Below are 12,109 nucleotides of genomic sequence, written 5' to 3'. Positions count from 1 at the left end.
CAACAACAACGTGGCACGGACCAGAGTCGTGTACATATATCTAGGTGTGGGTGCGAGAATTACCTAGCCGCACTAGAGACAGACTGAGCGTGAGGACGAGTGTGCAAGGCTTAAGACTCTAAGTGAGACTTAGTGCGTGTAGTACCTGAAGCCGACCTTCATGTATGAAGTCTTGCTGTATTGAAGACCATCAATAAAACCTGTTTCTACCTCATCTTCGACCACGCTCCAGACTGAAGTTCTTTGTGTAACAGTTTATTAGTTAGCTTGCGAGAACATCAATTCACCAAGAGCCAACACGCTCCAAATCAGGCCCTTCTCACTTTCAAGGTACGGCGCAGAAACCCCCACTTGTGAACTCTCTGTTTTGAACCGTTTGTTTAACTCAAACCCACAGGCCACAGAGACAGAATCGGAAAGAAAGGGTCTGACTTATTATTCACTCCGGGTTTAAGAGCAGGTCCAGGCAGTACCTGTACATAGGGACGGATACGGTCCTCTCGTAGTAATCCCACGTCGACTGCAGGTCTGTCCGTGTGAGGTTTGTGGCATAAAACCTCCATGCGGCCTGGTTAGAAAACAGTTTAAAAACGAAGAGTAAGCTCAACTGCCATCTATTTTATAGCTATGCATTTGGGTAAACAATTTGATACTCACATGCTCTATAGTGGAAAAATACTGTGCATGTGCATGCAGGAAATGATAATGAACCCGTTTTATTAAATGTACACCATGCTCAGAATGCTAACTCTGAAGAATGTTTCCTGTGCCCAACCTTGTTCTAGAACAACACTTTCTTCTTATGCTGAGTATTCAGATGCTATAATCAGACTGATCTATCTATTAGTTTATACTGGAGTAACTCAGACCTATGTATTGCATTCAGAGTGCAGTCGTTATACTCAGACCTATGTATTGTGTCCACACTAGACTCACTATTAGGCCAATGCATTCAGAGTAGAGTCACTATACTCAGACTGATGTACCATATTGCATTCAGTTTGGTGTTGTGCTATACTTCACCTGGATTAGACCCGCTGCAGGATTGCGACGCTTCTCAAAATGCTTCTGTCTGTGTTGCTCCTGTACCTTCAGGGCAAACCCTGAACCCAAGATTCCCTTTCAAAGACAAAAAACACAGGCTGTCAAAAAGCATTTCTATCAGTGATCATAACTGGATATGGGCTTAGGTCCCACTGTTTTAAAACCTATATCTGCATCTTGAGGTGATACAGACATCTGTTTTTTAATTTTCTTTTTATTCTCAAATTTAAGTAAAATTCTTTTTTTATTGCTGTTCAGTTTCTGTATGTCTTTTAAATGCAAACAGTAGTGGGTCCTTTTAGCAAAACACCTCTTTGAGGACAATTTTCCAGAAAATTTCAGAGTACTTACTGCTGGAAGTGCAAAAAATGACACTCCGATCAGAGTAAAGGTTGCGGCAAGAAGCCGTCCATTCCACGTGATTGGGTACTTATCACCATAGCCGATAGTAGTCAGGGTGATCTGAGAAAGGAAAAATATATATACATATATATTTGACACATAGCACATAGCTCCTCAATAATCAATATCTGAGCTTTTTCAGCAAAGCTAAATAGACAGGGCTAAATCTTGACTTGACCATTAATCTTTCACTACCACGGCTATTATTTTCTCTGAGGCATTATGGTGTAATTGGTCTTGCGCATAGGCAGAGTATGACAAATCCAGTAAGAGCTGGAAATGACACACCGGAAATCTAATTCCAAGGTTCATCATTGGGTTAAACCACTGTAATTCCCTTTTAACAGGTATGCAGTGTTTTCTGTGGAGTCCATCTATCAAGTCTTAAAAGAATGACTTACAAGTCCCCACCACAGTGCGTCCGCATAGGTTTCAAATTGATTGTTGTCTTCTTTCTCAGCCAAATACACCAGGAAAGAAGCCAGAATGAGGCACAGAAATCCAATGTACCAAGCAGTAATCAGCTCCTGCAAGAATCGGAAAGGCAGTGTTGTAGTTTCTCCTACACAGATACTAGGGCACATTCCTTCAAGAACCTTCACAAAATGGATCCCTCTTAGTCATTCAAGGAAAACTTTTATTAGATGAACTACATTATCACATTATTGGCATTTAGCAGACGCTCTTATCCAGAGCGACTTACATCAGTTACAGTTTTTTTGTACAATGTTATCCATTTATACAGCTCGATATTTCCTGAGGCAATTCCGGGTTAAGTACCTTGCCCAAGGGTACAGCAGAGCAGCGCCCCAGCAGGGAATTGAGCCAGCAGCTTTCGGTTACGAGCCCTGCTCCTTAGCCATTATGCTACACTGCTGCCAGTGTTAGGAGAACTAACATCAAAGATGCATATCAAAAAAGCGACCTTGACGAATTGATGTCATTGTCCATGTGTCAAACTGAGCGGGCAATCCATGTTACTCCACTACCCACCCCCAAGGATCGGAGGAGAGTATCTAGCACAACAGAGCTTTTACCTGACTGGATTCTAGCGCAACTTATCAATATCTTTCCCCTGTCCATGGAACTGGGATTACAGGCTAATTATATTTGAGTTTGCTTGAGCTGTGTGTCAGTATAACTCTAGACATTAGCAGTGATGACTATCTGGGTTTGCAGAGTTTGCATAACGCCAAGGTACGTGACAGCTTTGCTTCTGTCAGTGTAAATAACAATTGCTCTGGCCTCATTTTTCAAAAATGGGCAGCAGTCCAAATGCCTCTTCCATCCTGGTCGGGTTATGAAAGAAAATGTATATAGTAGAAAAGGCTTGCAGATTTAAAAAATACAATCAGACTTTTTTCTTTTTGTGGTCAGCATATATCAGAGAACAACACTACTGTATTTTATCTGTGGCCTGTCATTATAAAAAGTGCTCAAATACTGTAGGTCTAGTGTAGGAGTCCCTCAAGTTTTTTTAACTACACTCTGGGTGGTACCATGATAATATAATATCCAAGGAAAGGGGTTTAGTTGGATACACCAAACATTTGTACATCAGTCATGTAAGGACCAGTGACTTACTGTATTCATGGTATGTCAACAGTGTTTCTGTTATTTATATTCTCTTCCAGACTGTCTCTAGAGAAGTTCAAATTAACATCAGAATCCAATTAGATCCGGTAATTCTCTAATGTTATTGAAGCTATTATGACTATGGCTAATCACTTCAAACTCAATGTAAAAAAAAAGGAACAAAATTAAATTCTAAATTCATTTTTTATTTTGCATTAGCCTACTTTACAGTTGAAAAATAGGAAAAGTGTGTATTGTTGCATTGTACTGTCTGTGACAAAAATCCAAATCCACAAATTAAAATAAAAGAGGGCATAAAGATTACAGACCAAGCAGGTAGGCTCATTCACTCATTATCCTACCACTTGAATACGAACATGTAACTGCTGAATGCTCACCCACTGCAGTCACTTTTGGCCAACAGCACCAGTTCCCACCAGCATTAAAAGTTTTTTTTTGCCTTATCCATGAATATAGGGCAATTTGCATTTTTAATACACTTATACTTTGGGGAAAACTGCTTTACATTTCAGTCGATTTGGTTTATGTTAAATGATACATTAAAGGTTAATTGCTAAAATTTTCCGTGCCAGGAATGGGTTTGGGTTGTAGGAAGAAGTCCCAGTAAAATTCAATAAGAGGAAAGGAAGCAGGTCTCCCCGGTCTACCGCTGCAGCCCAATCCATTTGCTCTGGCAGTTTCCCAGAATGCCTCATTAGAATCTCTGCTCTTTGACGCCCCTCTTAATTCCTCTTAGGCAGTATTACACATCTCCGGGGACTGACAGAGAGGGGAAAACATTACTTCAAAAGATTGCGTCCCATCAGTCAACGTTAGTTTTGGGGCTGTGGACCAAACCCAAATTTAGTGCTGATCATTCAGACATGCCCTAAAGTTTTGCCAGGATACGCAGGTATTGTTTGATGCTACACAGTAAAATTTATACAAAGGTCATTGTATGTGTAAAAAAAAAAGAAAATTTAAAAGGTTTGAAATAAGGATATCAACAAATATCTGGGTATTTGGTTAGCCATTATTGTCTGTCAAACCAGGGGCTTTTCAGGGTTTTAGGAATAATGCACATTAAAAAGGACAAATTTGTCAATTTTGTATTGAAACTTGAAATTTGTTTCTGATATTTGATATTGTTGATATTTGCTTGACAAATATAAATAGTGAAGTTGATGGCTATGTATGAATTTCTTTTAAAAAATTAAAAATTGGCTACTTTGGAGAATCTGAAATATAGGATAGTTTTGATGTGTTTAACACTTTTTTGGTCACTGCATAATTCCATTTGTGTTATTTCACAGTTTTGATGTCTTTACTATTATTCTAAAATGTGGAAAATAGTAAAAGTAAAGAAAAACCCTTCACCGAGTAGGTGTGTCCAAAATTTTGACTGGTACTGTAGGGGTGGGAGTATACATCATGAAACCATGCCGTTGTCCCAGGCTAAAGCTAAACCCCCCCCGTGAGGTCTCACAGCTCCACCCCTCACAGGTTTTCCTCAGCAGCGCTGTGGTCACCTTGCTGTGCGCGTAGACCACCGATCCCAGGAGCTTCCAGGTGCCCCCCCGCCTGTCCATGCGTATCATCCGCAGAATCTGCAGGAAGCGCAAGCTCCGAATGGCCGAGGTGGCGAAGACGTTCCCCTGGGTGCCCGCGGCCAGCACCGAGATGGAGGCTATCAACACCATGATGTCTGGGGAGGAACATGCCCGCTTTAAGCATACACGTGCCTGAGAGGATTTCGGATGAACCCATAGCAACACCGTGGAGTTTTTTAATATTATACTACACGTGCAACACTGTAATATTTACAAAATACAGTAATGTGGTAAATAATTCAATAAGACTACAGTAGAAGAAACCAACAGTAAAAAAAAAGCCAGGAAAAGCTGTATGCCTTTTGTGGATACCTTTGTGATTCTACTGTACTCATTTTTCATTTGACTTCAACGTCATCTTAAACACAGTGATCACACACACTGCAATTACTGATGACGATCAATAAAACCGATGGCTTTTAGGTTCAAATGTCTGGATAAAAAGGTCCTATGTGATCAAATGCATTATCCATGTAACCTGCTGCCACATGTGACATTAAAGCTGAATATTCTGTTTCATGTTCAGCAGCCTTGCCCTCTGGCAGCAGAGTGACTTTGTGTGAGTGTGTGTGTGTGTTTGTGTGTGTGTGTGTGTGTGTGTGTGTGTTTGTGTGTGTGTGAGAAATAGAGAGAGAGAGGTTGGCAGCATCCTGCCAGCGTACACAGGGGTGCCGCCTTCATTGCTCACCGATTACGCAGAAGGGCTTGCGGGCGAATTTGAGTCTCCCCCGCCATCCTCTGTAGCGACAACAGCACCCGGCTGCCCAAATCCTGACGATGTACTCCACTCCGAACACCACAATAGTCACGATTTCCTGCATGTGCATGCACACACACGCACGCACACACACCGCCACGCACATGCACACACATATACACACACGTGCACACGCAGACACACACACGCGCACACACACACCCAAGGTTTTGTATTACTGTGTCTCACTGTACCACACTGTGCTCTTTTTGATACTGGAATAGGAGGTAAACATTTTTTGTTAATTTGTCATGTTAACTTGTCCTTACTTTGTTAATCTGTCTTGTTAATTGTGTCAATGCTGTCATGTTAAAAACAATGTAATTATCACATTCTTCAGTGCAGAGCCAAGCCAAAAAAGCAATCATGTAAAACAGCAAGTATATATAAAAAAGAGAATGTCTTCTATGACATATGTATGTCTGTATATCTATATAGGTCTGTGTATAACTGCAAACATACCAGTATGTACAAGGCATCCTCTGAACTTTTCTCATATTCCTTGATGGTGGAGAATACAGACAGGACAAGACAGGAGAAGACCAGGAGAAAACTGAAAGGAGAAAACAAATATAAATATAAGCATTATATATTTATGGTAAACAAAGAACCAGTTACATCTCAATAGAAAATAATAAAAATGTTAATTACTTTTTTTATTATTGTCATTCAGCTCCATAAATTACTGACAAAAATATACATGGCTCAATTATATTTTTTCTCTTTTGTGAATGTGTAGTATCCCTTTGAGTAAATGAAAAATTTTAATAGTTACATAGTCACACTCCTCAGAAATAGTATTATATCACTTGTGGACAGAGTCAATGTATTTTTTAATTTATTTGTCAGTATAAATATTACTCAATCCAATGAAATTATTGTGCTATTAAATGGACACAACTCTAGCACTCAGACATGAAGGTGCAATGCCCTAGTGATGATTACACTTACATATTACCATAATATTACACATATTACTCCATCACAGAGAACCCAATATGAGGTGTTGAGTTTTACTGGTAACACAAGGTCTCCATTATAAATGCATTACACCACAGGTTTCATTCACTGGCCTGAGCTCCGTGGTCTTAATTAACTGGCTGGTCACAGTTTTCATCTAACGACAGCCATATTCAAGGAGTTTTAATTATATCAAAGGCTCTGACTTCTGAGAGATCTGCTGTCAGTCACTGATGTATGTTTTATCATTAAGCGGACAGAAATTTGGCTTAGTGACTGCCAGAACATCATTTCCTAAATGTACGTTTGTGATAGATGGGCTGGTCATCTGATCCAGAGGGTGCGGTTTGTCGGCTCTAACTTTCAGTTTAGTCAGCTTTATGCTTAAACATAAACAACGTTGTACTGCCAACATCTGCATTTCAGTTTCAAACTGAAATAAATTTAAAAGTTACACTTTTTAAGTACTGTAAAAAGAAACACTTTTGACAAAAAAAGCTGCAGCAGACTCCAATGGGGCAAAAAATACGCCTTATAAAACAATTATGCTCACTAAAATATTTTGATATATTCTATATTACCATCTATTAAAAAAAAATCGGTTGTAAAATGAATAGAAATGATTCATGTTGATACCTGTTACTTCAAAATCATAGTCATATAGAGTCATATATAGCAATGTTTATTATTTGTATTTTTTTTTTGTTGCATTTTTACCAACTTTTTTTTTTTTTTATTGTTCAGCAGGAAAAAGAGGTTTGGCATGGTGGCTTCCCTTCCCTGCCATCCAGAACCTTTCTGTGAAGTATTATACCCAAGCACTGAGTAGCTCTGTCACCGGGCCTTTCAATATCAAAATATCTGGTAAGAGTTCCAACACATTTCATTTTCAAAAATTGTTCATTTAAGCTCGTCACCACCGCAACAATAACTGCTGAGCCTATACAGGAGCATGGGGCATTCCAACGATGTAAGCATACCAACTGTCCGCACTACAAGTCCCAGAATGCACCAGGAGGTGGGTGCCATTGCCATTCGAGGAGAGCCACATCCACCTGACACTATATGGGTCACGCATAGGTTCACAAGCAGGTGCCAGACTGGCCAAGGTACACTGACAGAGGCTCCTGGTCATTGTCAGCAACATGACATGGCTGGTTTCGAACCCGAGCCATAGAGCTCAGCCTGTGTTTGAAAGAAATGCTTTCATAGTCTGAGCTACCCACGAGCTCTAGCCGTATACCAAACTTTTAATTCACATTACATTTGTGGTCAACCTAAGAAGCCATTGAATTTTCATCAGCAAGTCAACATTTAGCCTCTAACTTCTTTGCTTGGATGTTAACACAATTAAGTGAGTGTTAAAGTATATTTCTTGCACATCATTCTAATTTTAGTAGCCATCAGTCTTATTAATGCGTGCAGGATATTAGCGCGTTACACCAATTACACCAAACAGAAGCCACAAACTCCAAAAATAAATAAATAATAACTGAGACACCAATCTTTTGTTTACTCATGAGCAACAAGCCTTATCTACCATTTACCATTTACCATTAATTCATTTTAATTCGACCAGTCTGCTACGGCCATTAGTTAACAGTGCAGTTCAAAACAGACATTGTGGACAGTGTATTAAGTGACACTAGATGGAGGGCCCTAATTATAGCACATTGATTTGAAACGCAAGACGTGGGTCAATATGTCGACCTGAGGGCAATGTACACCACATAGGAGCCCAGTCCCCCTGATAGGACAAAGATTTTGAGGGGAACATGCATGGACACATGCAGAGAGGGTAATCTCCTCATGAAATTCTATCTCACATCTAAGTAGTATTCAGTATGTGTAGCAGCAACCACTAGGATCACATACATTAAAATTAATGCAGCTGACAAAGATTTGTTTCCGATAACTGAAATGTTTCATGAATATTACACAACTGAGACAAGTGTGCTAGCCCAAATGTTAAGCCTGTATTCAATATAAATGGGCTTTGTTAGTTTTAGTCTTGAATTTAGAGTAGCAAGTTTTTATTATTAAGATTATTATTTCTCTGCATTTGCGGTCCTTCAGAACTCATTGAAATTGACAAAAAAGGTGAAAGAATTAAAAAATAAAAGGAAATATTTCCCAAAACATTTTGTTCAAATTCAGAAATCCATTAGAATGAACAACCAGCCAGTGTCTATGCCATACCAGTTGTTAGCATAACGCATTACCAGCAATAGCATTAGGCCTTACAGAATGCAGTACACTGACAGCAGACTGAATTTCATCGGTCAGTTGACCACACCACAGCAAGCTGAGGCAGATTCAGCCAGGCAGCTTGGATGAAGGAAAAGCCAGTCAGCATCTGCAGCAGCAGCCCGACTATCCCAGACCTGCACCGTGTCTACACTGCCAGCTCAGAAAGAAAAAGAAAAACAAGAACTCGCAGCCTGGATAGAGGCCCCACTGAAAGCCATACGATGCCTTACAGCAAGCAGTGCAAGGTTTTTTTTTTTTGTTGTTGTTGTTTTTAAAAGCCCTTACGCGATGGATCGTCCTGCAATCACCCCCAATGGCAGCTTTTTCCACAGTCAGACACAGCCATTAATTCTTCTCCCAGGTTCCCTCTCCTCCGCAACACCATCTGGGGTTGACCGAGCAAATCGGCAATCAATTACGACATCGCTACCAGCTTCAGCTCTCCTCAGAGGGTGTGGGGTTGCCTGGGTTCTGCCGGGTAATTTTGATTGCACGGAGTAGGGAGCTGCAGAAAGGCTCAACATTGCAATTTGTACAACAAATAAGTGCAACAAAGGTCACATCAACCTGATTTAATGGTAACACCTTTAAGTCCTGTTCTTAAAACTGACTGCATTTGGATTTCAAATTCAGCTTTTCACGTTTGGTTGTTATGCAGCATTATGCACAGACTACCTAGGCTAAATTACTACTGGTCTGAACTAGTGGGTGGACTCCTTGTTAATATACAGTAGCTTTGTTTAACCTGCTTTAACAGTGGGTGTGTACAGCGCAATGCCTTACATAAGACAGGTTGTATGTTCTTTCATGTGCAACTGTGTACAAATAGGTGGTTGTGCTACTGCAATTAAACTGATATTCAACACAAAGGGTATAATTGTCTGCAGATCCTAAGGAATATATTCATTCCCAATGCTTTGCAGTAAAGACCGAGCCCGTGCAGGCTCAGAAGCAGGCTGGCCAGAACATTTTGCGATACTTTCTCCACGTGTGCATTATTTTTACTTCATTTTATTACTTATTTTATGCTGCGTAACAAAACAAAATAACTGAACATTTAACATGGAACCCATTGCGAAAGTGCCCTCTCTTTTTTCACTTCATTTACAGAAGTATATTTTTGCAAACCTTTCCTTTTACTGTAAGTAGATACTGATGAATAGAGTTCTGTTCTCTGGATCAGGACAGTAGGATAAGTTTAGATACGCTATGGGCAAAGATCATGGATTATATGTCATCTTGACCTGGTACTGGAAGAGTATTTCTCAAATAGTGCAAAAGCTCACTCTCCTCTGTTGAATGGAGGAATGGGACTAGCTGACATTACGTCAAAGTCGATAAAATTACGTGTGTCATGGCTTATTGTGACTTCACGCTGCATGACAAATTCCTAATCAGTGTGTTTGTTTTTTGATGTTTGTTTTGTTTTTGATGTTTTAAAACAGGTAATCATTACAACACACTGCACCTAGACTCCAACTGATGCAATGAACTGACTTTCATGTTATTCCACTGTTAACATTACATTATATTATTGCCATTTAGCAGATGCTCTTATCCACAGTGACTTCCATGGCCTACAATTCTTACATGTTGTAAATTTATACAGCTGGATATTGAAGCAATCTGGGTCAAGTACCTTGCACAAGGGTACAACAGCAGTGCACCAGTGGGAAATCGAACCAGCACCCTTTCGGTTACAAGCCCTGGTCCTTACCCCTATGCTACACTGCCGCCCAACTGCTCAACTGTCTTACCAGAGTCTCAAGACTGTCTTTTCCTGGGCTCAGGGAATCATTTTCTACACACATCCCTCCCCCCGGAGCTGGCCCAGGGTATTCCCTCTGGGAGCCCTTTGGAAAGTGCACTATGCTCTGTGTTTGGCACTTTGCAACAATTTCCACTCTAAAAATGTACCGTATTTACCGTAACAAAAAATTGACTGATTGGTAATGGTGTCTCTCCCAGGGAAAAAAAAGCATAATGCAATTTCCTTTTGCCCTTCTTGAAGACTTGATTACAGTACATTTGTATTTAAGATGCGTGTTTCACTTGTGTGCATATCACAGCATCTCTAATCAAGAGGTTATTGACTCCAGCCGCTCACAGCAAACTGCTCATTCTATCTGATTCAAACCCGGGTCCGCTTTATGCTCCTGAAGGGCTCTCCGTCTTCCTGATAATAATGCAGGGACTCCCATCTGAGTTGTGTATCAGCAGTAGGGTTCATTTCCTTGGACTCTCCTTGGACCCTACGTTTCTGAACTCTGCGCTCAGAACTTACCGGACTCGTGACCGAGAGACACATTTTGTTCCCTTAAAACCAACGTGCTTAATCTGTAGACGTAGAAAGACCTGGGCTATTTTTATCCCCCCCCCCCCCCCCAAGATGTGCGGCGCTTTGAAATATTCATTGGGGGGAAAAAAAGGGTGAGTATGGTAGTGATGGAACCCAGTAAACATGGGCTCAGAGGACCTGGCAAAACCATCTGCACACTCTCACATGTGAGAAGCACCACTCTGCATATTTCCATTGTAATTATATTGCGTTAATATTTGTAGGTATTGAAAGATTAGGCTCAATAAAACATAGGATCTAGTCTCGGTGGAAATGATGGTATACCCAGGTGCTTGTTCACGGTATGAAAACATTCTGCGCAGTTAAGTTTCATATAGGTACTGCACGTAATAATTTGACTTTTGCCGGTTTACCTGTTCCTACTGCAGAGCAGACTAATGCTGGGGTTGTGCTTGTGCGTCTCTGGGGTGTGTGACTTTACACAAAGGCCTCTCTTTCGTGACACATTCGGCAGTAAGAATGAACATGCATCTCTAAACTCTTTCTAGTTGCTGCATCAGTCATTATTGTTTAACTGCTATGAAGACTTGACCAGCAACTGAGTTTATCAACATAATTCATTGATTAACCCCCAGCAGTACTATAAACGCATCACAGACTGAAGAGTTCTAAGGAAAATGAAATATATAGTGTTACAACAATTACTAACCAATCCATTACAACTGAACCTGGAGAGGCAGGAAACAAAACACATTGCATTTGGGCAAAATAAAACTGGTAGTTTTTGTAGAAAAAAAAAACTTCAGAAAAAACATTCGGAACAAAAACAGCAACCTCAAAACAACAATCCTCTTAAACACGCACAGACACACACACACACACACACACCAGTAATTTCACACAGAACGCACACATCCCAACCAAAGTGCACTTACATGCAGCTGATGGTTAAATTGAGAATAAAACAGAAGAAGGGGCTTTTAAGAGCGGTGTGTCCTGCACCGGCCCTGCACTCACCCAGGCCTGCTGTGACAGGGTTTCTCCCAACAACCACCTCTCCTGTCGCTTCCCATGTTAACGCCTTTCACACCAGCCCCCATTAACAAGAGGGGAGGATACAATGGGACAGCACCGGGAAAATACTAACTACAATAATTACACCTTTTGTGTTACATTCTTAAACCCAGTTCTCAACTAAAAATTGTTCCACGA

General features: G+C 40.5%; 1 protein-coding gene across 3 annotated transcripts in view; it reads right to left on the bottom strand.

Moving 5' to 3' along the window:
• LOC118778699 (potassium voltage-gated channel subfamily KQT member 2) overlaps positions 1-12,109 on the bottom strand; it is a 53,962-nt gene that overhangs the window by 30,961 nt on the left and 10,892 nt on the right. For all 3 annotated transcript variants that reach the window (XM_036530334.1, XM_036530332.1, XM_036530333.1), the window contains exons 2-8: positions 5,851-5,941; positions 5,320-5,446; positions 4,551-4,726; positions 1,848-1,973; positions 1,396-1,506; positions 1,024-1,119; positions 474-568 (exon numbers count right to left, since the gene is read on the bottom strand). In XM_036530334.1, the coding sequence (XP_036386227.1) occupies positions 474-568; positions 1,024-1,119; positions 1,396-1,506; positions 1,848-1,973; positions 4,551-4,726; positions 5,320-5,446; positions 5,851-5,941 (822 nt within the window). The remainder of the gene's footprint in view (positions 1-473; positions 569-1,023; positions 1,120-1,395; positions 1,507-1,847; positions 1,974-4,550; positions 4,727-5,319; positions 5,447-5,850; positions 5,942-12,109) is intronic.

The sequence above is a fragment of the Megalops cyprinoides genome, chromosome 6, assembly GCF_013368585.1.
Source record: "Megalops cyprinoides isolate fMegCyp1 chromosome 6, fMegCyp1.pri, whole genome shotgun sequence".
Lineage (NCBI taxonomy): Eukaryota > Metazoa > Chordata > Actinopteri > Elopiformes > Megalopidae > Megalops > Megalops cyprinoides.
This window is presented reverse-complemented; position numbering and strand designations above follow the sequence as displayed.